This window comes from Leucoraja erinacea, chromosome 13 (assembly GCF_028641065.1).
Source record: "Leucoraja erinacea ecotype New England chromosome 13, Leri_hhj_1, whole genome shotgun sequence".
In the NCBI taxonomy this organism is placed as follows: Eukaryota; Metazoa; Chordata; class Chondrichthyes; order Rajiformes; family Rajidae; genus Leucoraja; species Leucoraja erinaceus.
The window spans coordinates 6,093,335-6,114,140 of record NC_073389.1 but is presented as its reverse complement, the minus strand read 5'-3'; the positions used below and the strand labels follow the sequence as shown (position 1 = coordinate 6,114,140).

The following is a 20,806-nucleotide window of genomic DNA, read 5'->3' as shown; positions in this document are numbered from 1 at the left end:
TCGACTAACTCGTGGCTGCCTGTCCTTTGATGAGCTACTTTAAATGGAAGAATTAGCCACCATTCCCCACTGCACTCCGAAGCAGGACCACGCAATGCCAATCATCGATTAGATTAGCTGCTATTGAAAGTGAACCCAAAGATTTAAGGGCACTCCCTTGAATGGAACAAGTAGTTTGTGATGCTCACAGCTATGGGAAGGATGGGCCAAGGAACAAAATACAAGTATGAGAAACGCAATCTCACGAACAAGCTGCTGCCATGAGACTAGTCTCGGAGGTGACTGAATTGGAACTGAACAAAATCTTGCTGCTTTGAATTAACACTGTGTTAACTAATTACTGGTGTAATTCACACTGCCTGACTTCTGACACCCAGGAATCTAGATAATTGGCAGCTTTATATAGCCTCAAAGTAAAAATAAACGAACTTTATAAAATACCTTTGGCAAAAAAGGAGTCATGGTATTATACAACTGAATTATTCTATCCTTTGCACATGGGCTGGTTAATTTCAATTGTTGGATTTCATTTACCTCGATATTTAAACAGGGATCATTGCAGAAAAGATGCTGAAGCTTTCAAGTTCTCATTATTGGACAATATCCACCGGGTCTGGAACTGTCACAGTCTTTGCTAATCCACAGATCCGGAAGGAGTGGGCTGGAGATATATGTAAAATGATATCAATGCAGCAAAGTATTTTCCTGGATTATCACCTGGATCATCGCAGGGGCCTGACATCGGGAGCGGGGCCTGACATCGCCCAGCGCGGCTTCAACGGCGGCGGGACTTTGCAAGCGCCCGCCGGGGCACCAACAACACCAAGACCCAAAGCGTGGCCTTGCATCACCCGGCGCGGCGTTAATGGCCGCGGGACAATTACCATCGCCCGCCGGGGGCTTTGACTTTGACATCGGGAGGGGAATGGGGAGTCCAGGGGAGAGATACGTTCTTTTGCCTTCCATCACAGTGAGGAGGAGATGCACTGTGATGGATGTTTGTGTAAATAGTGTTGTGTCTTGGGTCTTTTTTTCTGTGTGTATGACTGCAGAAACAACATTTCATTTGAGCCTCTATGAGGCTCAAGTGACAAATAAATTGTATGTGTTACATGTTACACCCTGTGATGCCTGACAGTTGGGTGTCATTAACATTTTTCTGTTTATTTTCAAGCCACAACTAGTTGAATTGAGAGTTGAGTTTGCAACAGGTCTATCCATACAATGGAGTGGGAGGGATTAGTAGGGTGCAACATATAATTTGAAGGTTGGACAGGGATAATAGAGTCAGAAGGGAGGTGGATTGCTGCAAAACACAAAGAAAAGCTACTTGTATAGGAACCTTGGTTAATTATATCAACAAATAGAGTAATACACCTCATAAACAGGCCCTTCAGTCCAACTTGCCCATGCTGACCAACTACCTCCTCTGGTAGCTCGTTACATATACCCACTAACTCCTGTGTGAAAAAGGTTTCCCCTCAAGTTGCGATTAATTTTTTTCCCCCTCTCACCTTAAAACTGTCCCCTGGTTCTTGATTCCCCTACTCTGAGAAAATGACTGTGCATTTAACCTATCATAGAAAGCATTTTGCCAGGATGCATCACAGCATGGTTTGGGAAGTGCTCCATCCAAGACCACAAGGAATTTCAGAGAATTGTGGACGCAGCCCAGACCATCATACAAACCAACCTCTCTTCCATCGACTCAATTTGTACCTCGCGCTGCTTCGACAAGGCCACCAGCATAATCATGGACTAGTCACACCCTGGCCACTCCTTCTCCCCTGTGCCATTCAGGCAAAAGGTATAGAAGCGTGAAAACGCACACCTCCAGATTCAGGGACAGTTTCTTCCCAGCTGTTATCAGGCAACTAGAGAGCAGTCGTGAACTGCTTTCTACTATATTGGAGACCCTTGTTCTATCTTTGATCGAACTTTGTCTGCATTATCTTGCACTAAACGTTTTTCCCTCTACTCTCCAACACTCCCCAGGGCCCTGCTGTTCACTGTGTCGATCCTGCTCTGGTTTGACTTCCCAAAATGCAACGTCTCGCACTTATCTACATTAAACTCCATTAACCATTCCTCAGCCTACTTGCCCAACTGATCAAGATCCTGCAGTATTTTTCGATAATCATATTCACCTACAATACCACCACCCTAGTGTGTTATCAAATGAATGAAGACAATTTTCAAAGCAAACTCATAATTTATTTAAAAATGCATTTCAGAGCTTCGGAGCTGGAGACAGGATGAGTTTAGCATAGCCAAGGCAGAATTTGTCTTTCTAGACCTTAGTGCAATGGTTTTGTTGAGTTTTGGGTCATTAATCATATCTCCCCTGTATTCATAGAGGCTAGAAAGATAGGTGGGCTACCACAGGCTGAAACCTGCACTTAGCAATGTCTTTTGGGTATTTTCCAAAAATGAGAGCCAGCGATCTTTCATGCCCACTGATATCTCTGTGAAAGACAGAAATAATTTACCTTGAGCCTTTGGACACTCCTGCCTTCCTCTTTTTTTAATTCTCTAAATACCACTCTCTACAGTCCCCAACTCAAGGAACAAAGGGCCAGGACCTGGCATCATAGCAGTTTGGACCTTTGCCCGTTTTTTGTTCTGGTATCTGAATTAAATGTTCTCCGGATATGAAATGCAGAAAATAAATGTTGACCCTTGAAAGCTGTGGAATCATTGCTGTCGCAGATTAATTAATTTGTTTTATTTCAAAGGAATTTGACACCTGTTAAAATGGAGGAAAGAAATGTTGGATAAAATGTTTCATTCATATTTACCTACTGATTCCAATGTTATGAAGTAATGCACTATGGAGGAAAAAGAACTGAGCTTACACCCTGGATAAGAAAAGCTGCTCCAGCATCTCAAAAAGGAAAACAAACTCCAATACATCAGAAGGTTAATAAGTGATCCATGTTCTTCATTACATGGACCCCACACCAGTGTTTTGTTACTGTAGTAATCTGTAATACATCACAGTAATCGTTTTCGGCCCAAAGAAATGCAAAACACTGAAAATGGATTCCTTTTTATCATGCTGCTAGAGTTAAGAATGTTAAACGGCACAGAAGAAAATAGCAATCTCTTTTTCCTACATATTTAGTTTGGAACATACGGTGAATTGAATAATGAGTCGGGAAGGTTGCTGTGTGGATTTTAAACAGTGAAATACCTGAATTCAAATAGATTTACAAAAGTTCACAAATTCTCCCAAGTTTTCCCGATGATTCAAACTCGGAGATGCCAGTCATAGATACTCTGGGCTATTTTTTTTACTCGTGGACATTTTACAACATGCTGATAAAACGTCCCGACTTACGTTATGCCTCGAGTTCCTACGGCTGGCTTTACGAGCCGCTACGAAATATCTACGGACATTCTCCGAGTTTGAATCAAGGGGAAAACGCGGGGGAATTTGTGAGTAACTCTGGAAAGTGGGACAGAGGCTTAAGACTGCAGCTACAGTATTCATTCAACTATAATGCAGAACATGTTACAGTGATCAGGTTTTTGACAACCCAGAGGCCTGGACTGTTGATCAAGAGATCTGAGTTTCTTTGCTAGATTTTCTATCTGTAAATGATGGGAAATCCTATTAGGTTGACTGACCCCCCAAGCCTGCATCCCATGCCATCTTCTGACATACTTAACTCTGCATTAGTAATGAAACTTTCAGCATGCCTCCACATCTAATGTTTACCAGAGCAAGAGCTAATTAATAACAATGGGGGTATTACGAGGGAGTTTTTGTAGGAAAGTGTGATGAACATAGTTTCCATTGAAGGCAACTTGGATTATTTTCTTAATGAAGGGCTGCAGGGAAGCAAGATGATTTATGTTCATACAATAGGAAAATCACAAACCTTAGGACAAACTCTGCGGACCAAGCATCATGTGAGGGCGCAAAGAGATGGTCAAGGTTTATTTCAAATGACTGATCCACTGGTACAAAAAGTAATTTGAGAAGGTCCATCGCAATGGTAAACAGATGCGAAGGGTTCTGTTTTATTCCAGTGGTTTATCAACATCTAAAAATTTGGAGTAATCATATCTACCAAATATAACAGCTCCGTGAATTCTTCGCAATTTGATATAGCACCATTTTATCATCTTATTATTTGTATTCTTGACATTAGAATAAGAATATATCAAACTAATCTTGGATTATCAGGTTATGATACAGTGAGAACAAAATAATGGTCATGCAGCAACTAAACAGAGAATGTTTCAGGTTAATGGCGTTTCAAAGTGGTTCACAGAAATGTTAAAGCAGCTGTCCCACTGCTGCAACCTAATCCACGAGTTCAGACAAGTTTGCCCTCATACTCGCAGCTTAGCACTTCTCTGTTTCTTTTTGTTGTTATGAACCATTATGAACACATTTTCACTGTTCAGATCATCCTCACTTTCTGCCCCAGATGGAATTTGATCACTAGATGTATTTAAGGTGGATATAACTATTTATTTAAAAGTTCAAGGAATTGAAGGCAGTGGGGTTTTAGCGTGGAAGAGGGGTTGAGGTTCATATTGATCTGCCAGGGAGGTTTGGGAATCATCTGGATCTTCTGTTCATTGAGGCCATATCCCATTCTTTACACTGTAATGACACTGATGCAGCAACTGCACCAGAAAGGTTGTGAATGCAGCACTGTCAGCATTAGTGCACCCTTTCAACAAGTAGATCAGCTGTTAAAACCATCCAGGAATTTATGCACTCTTCATAGACTTCAAAATGTGTCTGACCAGCTGACAATAGGCTCTGAATCTCTTAAATCAGCAGAGTTCCTCTTCAAAGAGCGATAAAATCAGCAAAGTGTTATACCTCTGAGTTTCCCTTCATGTCAGCGAGTCTGGAAATGGCCTTTGCAGGAACTAGGATGCCATTAAGTGTCTGATACAGGACACTCATCAGGCACGCAGACATGTCTGGTCCAATTCTGCAATTTCACCTGAAAGTAATTACTGTCATGATCTATGCCAGTAGATCAATTCCTGTGTATCTTGTGCACTGATAATGCAGGAATCAATCCAATTTCTACGCTTTTGCCCACATCAGAAACTACACAAATGCTGCTACCCAATAGCTACATAACAAATAGTCAGCAGCTGCACTATTGCGAGGATAATTCTATCAAGCGTAGCACTGGCCCCATGCATAGTTCGATCACAATTCTGATGCAAACCTCCTAACACTTTGTTAAGTGTCGCCAAGTGTATGATTTGTTGTGCAAATCCAACTGGCTAATAGATTTATGCACTTTTTTTTAAAAACATGGAATTTGATTTCATTTTGCATTCAGTTCTTTATCGCTACTTTTCCAAGGTAAAGGTCAACACTAAAACATACTGTATATGTACTGTAGTAAATAGAAGTGATATCTGTGAAGTGTACCTCGCCTTGCAGTGGCTTGAATAGGTTTGATGTGCACCAAAATTGCTTGAATAAGTTAAGCGGCTAGCTGTTATCAACATGCAGTGGAAAAAAGTCACATGCAAACTCAGGAATTTGAAAAGGATGCGCCCTGTCCTGCAGAGAACATTTAAATTGCAACATCTGCAGATTTTTGATTAACATTTAAATTGTACTGGACATGGATAGAATTGATTGTATTAGCTGCCCTAACAAGAAGCTAAACACAATGGAAAGAAAGTAGACAGTCACATAACTAACCTGTCCACCATTTCTAAATTGATAGCTTACCGAAGATAAATAGTTTTGTGAGAAGTCTGCACTACTGCCCACACACCCTCATCTTCCTAACAAACAGTGGGATAAGAGCAGGCTGTTCTGATCTGTAATAATCACACAATAATAACACAAACAACAAACTCCGAGACTTAATAATTTTTTTTAAAAGATTGGTTTTGAGATTAAAACAAGATTCTTGGTTGGAACTGGGATATCGCTGCTCCCTTGAACATGGGCAGAAGCGCCCAATCAAGCTTCCTCATCCCCAGTCTTATAACATACAGTTAAATGGCCGTCTTAGTGTTCAATGTTGAACCTTATACATCGATGAAAGAAAGATAAGTCTAAGGTAGACAAAAATGCTGGAGAAACTTAGCGGGTGAGGCAGCATTTATGGAGCGAAGGAATAGGTGACGTTTCCGACACCTTTTCCTTTGCTCCATAGATGCTGCCTCACCCGCTGAGTTTCTCCAACATATTTGCCTACCTTCGATTTTTCCAGCATCTGCAGTTCTTTCTTAAAGATAAGTCGATGTCTGAACAGGCTGCTTTACAAAATGTTGACCATGCAGACAGCAACACCTAGTGTTATGAACCAGTACTGCAGACCCAATGCTTTGAGTGATGCCAGTGCCTCTGCATATCCCTATAGTGTGCAAAAGAGAGAGAGATGAACAAAGCACATTAAACACTGCCATGCATTAGTCTGCCAAGGGGAAATTCAATAGAAGGTTCTGGACTTAGTTTCTGGGGTAAGTCCAAATTCAGGGGAAGAGGGTATTGATTTGGGGAGGAGTGACAGGGATATGTTGGCGGAGTGTTGGTGGAAGTAGAGACGGGAGGGAGAGGGGTGCAAGGCACTGCTAGTGATTGGTCATGTGGGCAACGGTATTTGAGATGGTGTGCGACTGGTCAAGTTAGGGGGTGTGATCATTAGCTGGGGATGCTGAACGCATGCAAACTAACGCCACGATTACAGTTGGGATGGGGCACTGTTGGGAATTGTGGATAGTTTAGTTTATTGTAACATGTATCGAGGTACAGTGAGAAGCGTTTGTGTTGCGTGCTGTCCAGTCAGCGGAAAGACGGATAAGTACAATCAAGCTTCCGCTGTGTACAGCTGTGATACAGTTGCAAGGTAAAGTCTGAATAAATGTGAGGGGATGCTGATGGAATGGATGGTTGGTGAAAGGATGGTTTCAGGCCTGCAACTGGGACAAAACAAGAGGAGATATGTTTTCACACTTGTGTGTTGGTGATAGGTAAGTTGATTGCTGAGGTGTCCAATGTAGATGGGAGGTTGGTGGTAGGATGGTGATGGAATGGATGGTTGGTGAAAGGATGTTTCAGCTGCCTGATAACAACTGGGACAAAACAGTCCCTGAAGCTGGAGGAATATGTTTTCACACTTCTGTACCTCTTGCCTATGGGAGAGGGGAGAAGAGGGAATGTCCAGGATGAGACTTGTCCTTGATTAGTCCTTGATTATACTGCTGGCCTTGTCGAAGCAGTGTTAAATGAAGATAAAATCAATGGAAGGGAGGTTGGTTTGAGTGATGGTCTGGGCTGCATCCACAATTCTCTGTAATTTCTTGCAGTCTTGGATGGAGCTGTTCCCAAACTATGCTGTGATACATCCCGATAAAATGTTTTCTACGGCGCATCTGGAGAAGTTGTTGGGGACATGCTGATCTTCCTAAGTCTTCTAAGGAAGTAGAGGCATTGGTATATCGATGTGGCTGGTTGGTGATATTTACTCCTAGGAACTTGAAACTTTCAACCATCTCTACTTGCTATCAATGTACAGGGGTATGTATATCGCTTCGCTTCCTGAAGTCGATCACAATCTCCTTTGCCTTGCTGACAAAGGTTGTCTTGGCACCAGCTTATAAGGTGCACAATCTCATCCTGTACTCTGTCTCGTAATTATTTGACATCTGGCTCACTCGTCGTCTCAAACTTGTAAATGGAGTTGGATTTGTATTTGTCTGCAAAGTCATGGGTGTATGTGGAGTAAAGAAGGGGGCTGAGAACGCATCCTTACGGGGGCACCAATGTTGAAGATTATCGTAGAGGACATCACTGGGCTTGTAGATTTGGGTGGATTGGGTATAGGGTGTCTTGGGTCAGGTGGCAGGCTGGTGAATGGGGCTGTGGGAGGAGAGGTGGATTGAGCGAGGCTCACAAACTTTATGGTGAAGGAAAGTTATCCAGAGGGAGAGAAAGATGAGCATGACCTTTGTCTCTAACATTAATCACCAGACACAGAAGAAATTTGCCTTAGACTGATAGGACATGGGTACCGCAATTACGGGGGCACAATGATGTAATTAAAGAGGTTTCATGTAATTGTCTTCTGAAGATTGGGTGCTCTTTTTCATGTTCAAGCATCAACCTGTGGAGTTACAAGACATGTGACAGGATTGGGATCAAGCAACACAGAAGACAATCAATGCTTGAAGGTGTTTGGAGATGCCCAATGGTCATGCTTGACCTGTGATTTTACCATAAAAGCTGGTTGGATGTTTGATGATGTAATTAAATAGCAAGAGGAAAATATAAAGAGAAAATAATGAAATTACATTGATCTATTTTGTTGAATAGACCATGATATACTGTAAACATTCCTGGAGATATGTAGTACATTTGTATGCCTTATTGCAGTTTGTTCATCATTGTGGGTCAAGGAACCATGTAACAATCCCTTGTGTTTATCATACTCACAAGACACTAATCTGAAAGGAATGTGTGTAAGACTACAGCATATTTGAGGACTATTGCTGTTCGAAAGGTTAGATGTCAGTTATGAGCAAGAGTATGGAGTAGAATTTTTTAAAAGCTATGGTCTGAGCAGCTTTGAAAGGTTGTTAGAGCAAGATTCATCTGTAATTGTGGAGCAAGGGGGAGATACTGAGAACATTCTCTGTTACAGTCATGAAGATTGTGGTTGTCATTCTTGAAAACAAGATAGCCTTTGTTAAGGGTAAGATTTTTGTGATTTCTGCAATGGCCTGTGAAATTGGGAAATTAAGCTCATTCCTTTACTATCTACTCTGTATTTCTGTTTATACATGGCTTCAGTTTACGCTCTCATTTTTGTGCAAATCTCTCTCGCCTTCTGTTTCTTCTATGAATATCTGTCACATCTGTACAAACACTCGTCAACCTTTTTAGGTTTTTTTGTCTAATAGATTTTTTTTGTTTTCGTAATCCTCTTATGTTTATTTTCACTTCATACCTCGTTCTGTCTACAGTTATTAAAATAATGGGAATGATGACCCAGAAGCTCCAGTAGTGGACACCAGGATCTGACCTTTGTCTCTAACTCACCTACCTGCCTTAGACTGATAGGTTAAACATAGGTAAATGTAAACGTTTCATGTAATTGTCTTCTGTGCTCTTTTTCAGTTCAAGCATCAACCACTGTGACAGCAATGGTTGGAGATAATGTCACGCTGACCTGTGACTCGAAAAAAGATGGCAACCCATACATGGTGGTATGGAAAGTGGTGAGTAATATACATACTAGATTTGTTTCCTGAACAAGTCATTGTACCAGTGCTATGGTGGCGAATGCCCCTTGTGTTGAAGCCAAAGTGAAAGGAATGTGTTAGCTGAGGAGCTGCAATATTTAGATGACCAATACCAGAAGCAACTTTCTGCTCATCTGGTGCTGCCTCTCTCTAGTGTACATTCACCAGGCACTTGCAGTGTTTTGTCTGAACAAACAGCCTTATACCATTAGCAGGGATGATCTGACTTTCAGATCATTACTAGAATAAAAAACACTACATTTTTGCTTTTGAATATTTTTTGTTTCCTCTTGATTCATACTGAACTGTTATTTACAAGAATATGACCCAGCCCCAGTGGAGCAATTTCCAAATCGAGTAATTTATTTCATGCTACCTTTTGAAACTGATGCTTAAGGTCAGGAGGCTCTAAGCTCCATTTTGGGAGGGACAGAGACACCTTAGATGTATTTTGTTTTTGTTAGTTGTTGCATCTAATGTGCGTATGAATCAGCAACAATTAAGACTCGGACTACTAGCACTCTCCTCCACCTGGCAGAACCTGTCCTCATGGTCTACAACTTCTCTTTTGACTCTACAATTTCTCCAGGTTCAAGGTGTGCCCATGGACAATCGCATGGGCCCCAGCTAAGCCTGCCTTTTGTTGGTTACGTCGAACTGTCCGTGTTCCAAATGTACACCTGGTATTATCCCCCAATTCTTTCTCTGCTACATTGATGACTGCATTGTGGCTGCCTCATGCATCTGTGCAGAACTTGGTGATTTAATTAACTTTACCACTAACTTCCACCCTGCCCTCAAATTTACTTGGACTATCTCTGATACCTCTATCCACTTTCTTGCTGTCATCTGAAACCCATCGGATCACAATCTACTAAAACGCCTATGTATTGCTAACCCTCTCTCCTTGACACAGTTGAGAGTGACGCGGTTAACTCAGAGACTAGGGTCCTGAACTTAAAGAAAAGAGACTTTGAAGGTATGACAGGAATTGGCTGGGATAGACTGGCATATTATACTTAAAGGGTAGATGGTGGAGATGCAATGGCAAGGATTTAAAGACTGCATGGATGAACTCCAAAAATTGTTCATCCCTGTCTGGCGAAAAAATAAAACGGGGAAGGCAGCTCAATCATGGTTAAGGAGGGAAATCAAGTATAGTGTTAAATCCAAGGAAGAGGCGTATAAATTGGCCAGAGGAAGTAAAAAAAGCCGGAGGACTGAGAGAAATTTAGAACTCAACAGGGGAGGATAACGGGGTTAATTAAGAGGGGGAAAAAAGAGCATGAAAGAAAGCTTGCGGGGAATATAAAAACGGACTCTAAAAGCTTCTTTAGATATGTGAAAAGGAAAAGATTAGTGAAGACAAATGTAGGTCCCTCACAATCAGAGACAGGTGAATTTAGAATGGGAAACAAGGAAATGGCAGAACAGTTAAACGAGTACTTTGGTTCTGTCTTCAATAAGGAAGACACAAACAATCTCCCAGAAATACTAGGGGAACAAGGATCTAGTGGGAGGGAGGAACTAAAGGGAATCCACATTACTCTGGAAATGATGTTAGGTAAACCGTTGGGACTGAAGACAGATAAATCCCCGGGGCCCGATGGTCTGCATCCCAGAGTACTCTAGGTAGCAATGTTACAAAATTTTGAGATTTAAAAAATCAAGTCTGTAATTTATCCCATCAGATAAAGCATAAAAAGAAGTTTAATTTGACACATAATTCACTTTCATATCTCAAGTATTTAAAAAGTTATGGCCATTTTCATACTCGGAAATTAGCATCTTGTTCCCTATTGATTTTCTATGGACATAACAAAAAAGCTGTGATCGTGGACAGTCAAAAGCCCATAACCTTCTTAAAAATTAAGAGAACTGAATGAAATGTTCAGTTATCATAGATTGAACCATTCTGAAACAAATATGAAATAATCTTACTTGGATGACCTGAAATTAAAGCATATAATTAGTTAGTTACCCAATTGTAGCTAATTTCAAACTTCAATTACTAGATCTAAACATCTATCCATTTCTTAATAAATGATTAACATTTTTAAATACCCCAAGTGTCCAAATAATATTCACAAATAATTCACAACAAAACATGATTTTTAAATCTCGTTTACATTAATTTATAGGGCAAATGGAAGGAATTTAGTTTTCAATTGCTGTAAATTAAAATCCATTTAAATCAGCTTTCTAGTGGGATTCTGTGAACGCGCTGGTTTAGAACATTCACATTGCGGTAGATTTGTGCCCTCAAATGCCCAGAAAAATACTGCGGGATGTAATGGGCCCAAAATTAGCTACTCGCAACATTAAACTTTGTATAAAGGGATCTTAAGAAGCCCTTTTTAATGTAAAAATAAACAGCCTACCTCCTGTTGTCCCCTGTATGAGATCCGGCCGGTTTCCGGCCGTCGGGGGGTTTAGAGGTTAATTTTTAAACTACTATAACAATTAGATAAACCCTTAAAACTAATAATAGCTCAAGCGACGGAATCTTCCAGCGATTTTTCGTTAATAATTAACTAGGCTGAACATCCTCGATTTGAACAGCCTAGGGAAAATCGCGTTTTAAACCCGCCCCCCTCTAAACGGCGCCAAAATCGCGCACACGGGCTGGGACAGATTTTCAGCGACGCTTCAGGTACGCTTTGCAACATACCTACTCTAGGAGGTGGCCCTAGAAATCATGGATGTATTGGTGATCATTTTCCAATGTTCTCTCGACTCTGAATCAGGTCCTGTGGACTGGAGGGTGACCAATGTAACTCCACTTTTTAAGAAAGGAGGGAGAGAGAAAACGGAGAACTATAGACCAGTTAACCTTACATCGGTAATGAGGAAGATGCTTGAGTCAATTATTAAAGATATTATAGCAGCGCATTTGGAAAGCAGTGATGGGATCGGTCAAAGTCAGCATGGATTTATAAGGGAGAAATCATGCTTGACTAATCTTCTGGAATTTTTTGAGGATGTAACAAGTAGAATGGAAAAGGGAGAGCCTGTGGATGTGGTGCATCCGGACTTTCAAAAAACCTTTGACAAGGTCTCACACAAGAGATTAGTGTGCAAATTTAGAGCACATGGTATGGGGGACAGAGAACTGGTTGGCAGACAGGAAGTAAAGAGTAAGAATTAACGAGTTATTTTCAGAATGGCAGGCTGTGACTAGTGGGGTGCCGCAAGGCTCGGTGCTGGGACCCCAGTTATATACAGTATATATACAATTTAGACGAGGGAGTTAAATGTGACAGCTCCATGTTTGCGGATGACACAAAGCTGGATGGCAGTGTGAGCTGCGATAAGGATGCTATGAGGCTGCAGGGTAGGTTGCGTGAGTGGGCAGATGCATGGCAGATGCAGTTTCATGTGGATAAATGTGAGGTTATCCACTTTGGTAGCAAAAACAGGGAAGGAGATTATTATCTAAATGGTGTCAAGTTGGGAGAAGGGGAATTACAACGGGAGCTGGGGGTCCTTGTTCATCAGTTAATGAAAGTAAGCATGCAGGTACAGCAGGCAGTGAAGAAAGTGAATGGCATGTAGCCTTCATAACAAGAGGAGTTGAGTATAGGAGCAAAGAGGTCCTTCTGCAGTTGTACAGGGCCCTAGTGAGACCACACCTGGAGTATTGTGTGCAGTTTTAGTCTCCAAATTTGAGGAAGGACATTCTTGCTATTGAGGTAGTGCAGCGTCGGTTTACAAGGTTAAATCCTGGGATTGCGGGACTGTGATATGCTGAGAGAATGGAGCGGCTGGGCTGGTATACTCTGGAATTTAGACGGATGAGAGGGAATCTTATTGAAACATATAAGATTATTAAGGGTTTGGACATGCTAGAGGCAGGAAACATGTTCCCGATGTTGAGGGAGTCCAGAACCAGGGGCCAAAGTTTAAGAATAAGTAGTAAGCCATTTAGAACAGAGATGAGTAACACTGTTTCACACAGAGAGTTGTGAGTCTGTGGAATTCTCTGCCTCAGAGGGCGGTGGAGGCCGGTTCTCTGGATACTTTCAAGAGAGAGTTAGATAGGGCTCTTGAAGATAGCGGAGTCAGGGGATATGGGGAGAAGGCAGGAATGGGATACTGATTGTGGATGATCAGCCATGATCACAATGAATGGTGGTGCTGGCTTGAAGGGCCGAATGGGCTACTCCTGCACCTATTGTCTATTGTCTAATTTGAGGAATGACATTATTGCTATTGAGGGAGTACAGCGTAGGTTCACCAGGTTCATTCCTGGGATGGCGGGACTGACATATGATGAAAGAATGGGTCGACTGGGCTTGTATTCTCTGGAATTTAGAAGGACGAGGGAAACATTTAAAATTCTTAAAGGATTGGACAGGCTAGATGCAGGAAAAATGTTCCCAATGTTGAGGGTGTCCAGAACCAGGGGTCACAGTTAGGACTGAGATGAGGGAAAAACATTCACCCAGAAAGTTGTGAATACGTGGAATTCTCTGCCACTGAAGGCAATGATCATATTGAATGGTGGTGCTGGCTCGGAGGGCTAAATGGCTGTATCCTGCACTTATTTTTCTATGTTTCTATGTTTCCTTCTCTTTCAGGGAGTAACTGAAAATCAGAAAGATCAGCTCATCTCATTGATACTGGTGAAAAATGAGATAACTGACTCAAAGAATTCCAGATACAATGGCAGGCTCATTTTGAACACGGATTGTTCCTTAAATATCTTGAATGTTGGAATTCAGGATGCAAAGATGTTTTTCTGCTCAACAGTGGTTGAAACTGACATACATGAATCATCTGTATTTATCAATGTTTACAGTAAGTAAACACATTTATAATATACTGTGATTACAATCCATTGGGGCCTGATTTTGAAACTCGTCATATAATACGTTTTTCCGGTATATTTCAAGGAGTTGCGTTAGTGAAGTAATCTAGAATATCACTCTGTTTTCACAAGAACAGGGAATTGAATACATTTGTCTCACAGGCATGGTTCTGGTCTTTCCCCTCCAGGATGTCAATCCACAGCTTGATGTTCATCTGTGTCTTTGGTCTGGGAGCCTTTTCTGTGCTGTTACAGGGGGGCTGCTACTGCAGCAAACTATGCAGCAGGAGACGCTTAAAGAAACTGGAGATATTTAAGAGATCAAATAAGGCCTTCACAGATCAGATTGACAAACGATTCTCAATAGACATCTCTTTCCCCTGAAAAAAGAGCACCAGATAGTCTTGGATTATCATCAACCACTCACTAAATCTAAATCTTAAAATCTCATTTTTTATTCACCCCATTTTCCCTGTTCATCACAGTGGCGATCACCACCCTACAGCCATCCACACGCTAAGGACAGTTCACAATGGCCAATGTACCTTCTAACTTTCACATTTTTGGAATGTGGGAAGAAGCCGGAGCACCCAAGGAATCCCACACATTCACTCGGAGAATATGCAAACTCCATTCGGATTGAGCCTGGGTCACTGGTGCACTGAGGCTGCGCCTCTACCACCTGTACCACTCTGCTGCCCTCCTTGTTACTGTTTACATGTGGCAAGTGAGGAAGGGCAGTGCTCAACAAACAGCATTCATGGAAGTGAAGAGAGAGAAAAATTGGGCATAATGTAAAAGGAACCGTACCTTATCTAATTTCCTAGATATTTTCACAGCTGTCCCTCTGAATTTGAAGTGGAATAGCATTGGGATTTCTTCCATATTCATTCAATCTCTCTAAAAGCAATCCATCTGTTTGAATCCTTTCTAGTAACCTATACATATTGGGCACATCTTCATCATAGTAACTAATTAACATGCATGTAATTAACAGAGTTTGAGTATTCACGTATCCACAGCTCGCAAGTCTACTTCAGAATCACACTCACATATGTTAAATCCTTCACAGTAACAGCTCATGACTATGGAGTACTGTTCAGATTATAAACATCGCAATTAGCAGGCATCACACATTCTCAGAGGCGCTGGGCATCAAAAGCTTTGTACATTTTGGGAGGCTTTCGATAGAGGTGATTTACAAAGAACACGCTGGGAGAGATGAACACTGGACTGATAACAGAACTAACAGAAAGATAGAGGGCATGGATAGTGTGTCCGCTCGACATTTGGGAGGCGATGTCAGAGTGTCGAACAATTAGTCAAAGAATTGTAGACAAACCTAAGGATATTAAACGTAATCATTGGTGTAGGAGAAGTTGGTGAGGATGAGAATAAAAGTTGAGGTCCAACTGTATGAGGGAAAGCACATTAAGTTTCAGATGATTTATATGTTCTTTTCTGTTGCTGCCTTTCCTGTTGCTGCTCCGGCACTCTGGAACACCTTGCCGCTGCAGATCAGACAGGCCCCTTCACTGTCCATCTTTAAATCCTCCCTACAAACTCACTTTTATTCACTGGCTTTCAACACTGGCTGAGACTTTGTTCCTGTTTTAGTGCTTTTAATGTCTTTTAATATTTACTGTTTTTATAGTCCTGTCGTCTTAATGGTTTTAGTAGTTTGTAATAACTTTTTGTTGACTTCCCATGTACAGCACTTTGTGGTAACTGATGTTGTCTAAAAGCGCTTTATAAATAAAGTTATTATTATTATTATTATGTTACATAGAAATATAGAAAATAGGTGCAGGAGGCGCAGTAAGTGGCAGCCTCGCCTACAGCCGGTCTTGTCCCTTTCTTCTTTTGGTGTTTTTAGTCTGTTTCATTTGTATGTTTTAGTGTATCTTTAGTTTTGTATAATGGAGGGGATGTGGGAAACTTTTTTATCTCTTCCCTCGACGGTGATGTGACTTTTTCCATATCGTATCTCTGCCCGCACTGCGGCCTTAACATCGTGGAGCCGGCGGTCCCTTTGTTAGGGGTTGACCGCGGGAGCTCCAACCACAGGAGCTTTGACCGCCCCGATCGTGGAAGCCTCGATCGCCCCGATGCGGGGGCTTCGATCGCCGACTGCAGGAGCTTCGATCGCCCCGACCGCGGGAGAAAAGGAGGAAAAAGGTGTAAGTTATTTGCCTTCCATCACAGTGGGGAATGTGAGGTTGCCAAGAAACAAGATGGATGTGCTGCCTGCGCTGGTGGGGACTCGGAGCGATTGCTGTAAGTGCAGTGATCTCCGTGTTTGTGGGGACATCGCACCATGAGAATATCCTGGACTATGGTGCAAATGTGGACGGCTTCCTGACTGTTGGGGCGGACCGCGACTGCAGAGAGAGTGACAACGGTCGGTACAACTCTGGTCACATCATGGTGAAGGAGCGTGTGTGTGGCCCGGACATTGAACTGATGGCAGTGGGTCTCCGCTTATGCTGTGTGCCCTGGGGATTCTCACATGCCGCTGTGGTGGCTGTTTATGTTTAATCTTTATGTAATTTTGTATCTTGTTGCTTTTTTGGTATGATTGTATGGTAAATCAAATTTCACTGTACCTCGGTACACGTGACAATAAAGGACCATTGAACCATTAAGTAGGCCATTCGGCCCTTCGAGCCAGCACCGCCATTCAATATGATCATGGGTTGATCATCAAAAATCAGTTCCCGTTCTGGCTTTTTCCCCATATCCCTTGATTTCCTTGGCCCCAAAAGCTAAATCTAACTCTCTTGTTGGAGGTTAGGTGATTTAAGTGAAGGTAAGAAATAGTAAGGATAAGAAGCCATGAGTGGGATATCGTATTGGCATCTGTAAATAGCTATACTACGGGAGGGAGCACAAACCAAAAATTAATGGGGCTTGTAAGACAGGTACTGCATTAATAATGAGTGATTTTAATAATCGTACTAACTGGCCGAAAATTAAATTGGCAAGGGTAATGTTGAGGAAGAGTTCGGAGAATGCATTCAGGATGGCTTCACAGAGCAATATGATAAGAAACCAATCAGGGAACTGGCTGTTTTGTCTTACACCTAACTAAAGCAAAATGGGAGTATGGGCTCAGAGGAAAGGAATGCTGGTGGCACAATTAGATCTTATTCAACAGGTTTGTGAGGCTCATTGTCCTCCTGCTCCTTATGCTTACAGGTGAAAGGAAGGGTTTGACAGGAATTGTCCACAGTACTTTGAATGCTGTACCTTGGTGATTCATCCACCGTTTCCTTTAAACACAACTCGATTATGATGTGATTATTGAATTTATCCTAAACAGTGTGTGTACAGCCTATTGTTGCAATGGGCAGATAGTATTGATCCCTTTGAAATACTACTCCAGTCCTCCATTGAACATGTCCAACACAATTGGAGCTACTGATAAGTGGGTATAGATTCCAGTGTTGTGGACCATTATCTATTCTGCGGTGCTGATTTTTATTTTGATTGTACAGGAAAACATCTAAAATTGGCACTGTGTACGGCATGTGCCGAATTTAATAGTTAAAGGAAGCTCAACTTTTGAATCACAAATTAAATGGTGACACCATCAAGTAGATGACTATAAGAACAATATCTATATAATTAAAAGTCTAAACTTGACCACTTCCTGTTTGCACTGTATATTAATTTTAGAAAAAACGCGACCACTTACGGCTGTGATTTTTGGCCACCTTGATCAGAGTTGCCCTCCAGCTGTCAGGGCCAGAAGATTTTTCCCATCGATGAAAAATAAAAGACTTATTAATGTTTAAAAAATGTTGAGATTCTCTCTCCTATCAATCACGCCATGAAGGCCACGCCCCTTCTCGTGAGTGGGAGAGGGGCTATAAATCCCAGAAGTGTGGGCAAGATGGGGAGGGAGAGGGTCACGAGTCTCATTCTGAGCTGGAAATACAGAACACTGAGAATACTGACCTGTGAGTGCCCTTTATGTGTTTTAAAACTGCGCTATTGAAATGTGTGCCTATTGCAACTGTGCCTTTTGCAACTGAAAAAAAATGAAAATGTCTAAAATTGATTGTCCACCCTCTCCCCCTTCTCTCTCACAGTCTCTCACATGTTTTCGACAAAATTTCTGCCAGTTTCTGAGCTGCCAGCTTGCCAGGCTCGAGTTACTGAGCTGCCAGGCGTGAGTGACTGAGCTGCCAGCCCAAGAATCCATTCGGCCTACAATATCCATACTAGCCCTCTGGAAACCAGTCCCTTCGGCCCACAACACCCATGCTAGCACTCCAGAAAGCCCCCCCCCCCAAAAAAACTGGTCAGCAATTTTGGAATTAGTGGAGAGGTGGAATATTGTGTTGGGGACCAGCCCTCCCATGTGTAGCTGGGACCCAACGGGTCCCACTTAGTCTAGTAATCTTTAAACACCTGCCATTTACATAGATGCCTTAATTCAATGTCTGAACCGTATTTACAAACATCCTCATTATTCATATTTCACTACTTTATGAGTGTGACCCTTATTCAGGTACTGGGGAAGGTCGGTGTCATTGTACCAGCAATGCTGATCCCTCCTAATGCTGTGCGTTGATATTTTGTCTCAGCAGTAAATCCTTTATTGTTGTCTCATTAGGACAATCATAGCACCTGGAATGTTTTTTTGTCTTTTAAGATCATCCTTCAATATTGTTCAAAACTATTTTACAGCGGGTTTGACCCTTGCAGTTGAGCTAAGGTCTGGATAGTGGCATAGCATTCAAGACGGTGCAATAATTTCTGCGTTTTTGTCTCGATTGAAAATACATTCAGTCTTGTTGCAGACAAAATCAATTTCCATGCTAAAAATTCCCCTTTCTACTGTTTTTTTTTCTATCCCAAGTAAATGTAGAGTGAGTAATTAATCTGAAAGTTCCTCTTAATATATAATCCTCAAATCTTGGGTCTTTTAATTGTTCTTTTTTATCTTTATAGATCAACCATCTAATCCTGAAATTATACAGCTAGCTCCCTTCCTTGTGGCAGGGAAACTACAGAAGGTGAGTACAAGATAAATGCACATGACTTGGCAAGAAGGACTGGAGAGATCAGTGTTCGAAATGAATGACCAGAATCACTTGTGGATCTGGATGCTATTCACTAGTGTTGCATGCGATGAAAGGTACTGGTTTGTCATAGTTATACAGCATGGAAACAGGCCTTTCAGCCCAACTTGCCCCACTGACCAACATGCCCATCTACATGTCCCACCTGCTAGCATTTAGCCCATTTCCCTCTCAACCTGTCCTATCCATGTGACTGTCCAAATGTTTTTTTAACATTGTGATAGTACCTGCCTCGACTGCCTGCTCTGGCAGCTCATTCCATATACCTACCACCCTTTGTGTAAAAAAAGGTTGCCCCTCGGGTTCCTATTAAACCTTTTCCCCCTCACCTCAAACCAGGTCTGCTGGTTCTTGATTCCCCTCCTCTGGGTAAAAGACTGAGTCGATTTACCCTATCCAGTCCTCTCATGATCTTATACACCTCCATAAGATCACCACTCATTCTCCTGTGCTCCAAGGAATAGAGTCCTAGCCAGCCCAACCTCTCCCTGTAGCTCATGCCTTCGAGTACTGAGGAAAGTGAACAAGTACCAATTAAGAGATTGCAATGTACGAGATTGTCAAATATGTACACTCTCATCAACCAATGCGATGGGAATGATGGGCTGCAGGTGCAGCAAGAAAGATGAGCATTAAAATTATGAGAAAATAGTAAGGAAACTGAGCCTACCCATTGTGAAAGATGAAATCAAGGCAGGTACCCTTTCAAATGAATCCAGGCAAAATGGCCATGACAACAAAGTTGCTAAATGCATAATTTAAAACTTCAATGATTTCAAAGAAAGGGTTTTCAGCTTTTTGACAAATGACAATGATGGAGGGTTATGGTATGTGCAGGCAGGTGGGACTAAGGGGAAAAAAGTTGTTCGGCACGGACTTGTAGGGCCGAGATGGCCTGTTTCCGTGCTGCAATTGTTATATGGTTAAAAGGATCCTGTTACATAAAGTTTACAGATTAATAAGCACTTTCATTCATAAGTGCTTAATTTTTGCTGAGAATCTTAATTGAAATGTTTATAAATTATTTAGTTATAGTAAGAGGAGACATGAAATCTGTTTTCAGCATCCAATTGAAAACATGTTGTGTTCTGAAGAGACAGAATCCAGTAATCTTTTAATGCCTCTGTCATATTATAGTTAATATATTAAAAAATTGAAACTGATATATTTTTCCATTGGACGTGTTGCCTTGTAATGAGATTTTATTGACCCTGCTCACGTAACTGCTGGGATATCAAGTGGGGAATTATACATTCCCAGCCCATCCTCCCCTCGACGTTAACTCCCTGTTTCCTCCATTGGCGGGATAACCTGGAATTATCATGAGGTGCTGGCATATTCTCTGCTTCCAAAGAATCCCTCATAAATTTCCTTTCAGCTTGTATTTCAGGGAACCGGCTGATGTTTAACAATAACCTGAAATATAGAATGTTGTTGCTGAAGTTGGTTCAGGAATGTAACTGTGCTACTACCCTGTCCCTTTCATTCAGGTCGGTCAGTGTGTTGTCAAAGATAGTTACCCGGCTGCCAAAATTTCCTGGCAATACAATTTTCAGAATCTGGACATCAACAAGCCAGGTATGAATAAAGAATACAATATTAGTGATCAGATTTTGAGTGGTTTGAACTTTTCTTGTTGATTGTGAATGTGCTTTGTCTCCCT

At 41.7% G+C, this 20,806-nt stretch overlaps 1 protein-coding gene across 1 annotated transcript in view; it reads left to right on the top strand.

The window, feature by feature from the left end:
- Positions 1 to 20,806, top strand: part of LOC129702579 (CD166 antigen-like) — a 251,420-nt gene that overhangs the window by 197,910 nt on the left and 32,704 nt on the right. Inside the window, exons 2-5 of the mRNA XM_055644366.1 lie at positions 9,119 to 9,219; positions 13,824 to 14,043; positions 19,013 to 19,077; positions 20,634 to 20,721. Of these exons, the coding sequence (XP_055500341.1) occupies positions 9,119 to 9,219; positions 13,824 to 14,043; positions 19,013 to 19,077; positions 20,634 to 20,721 (474 nt within the window). The remainder of the gene's footprint in view (positions 1 to 9,118; positions 9,220 to 13,823; positions 14,044 to 19,012; positions 19,078 to 20,633; positions 20,722 to 20,806) is intronic.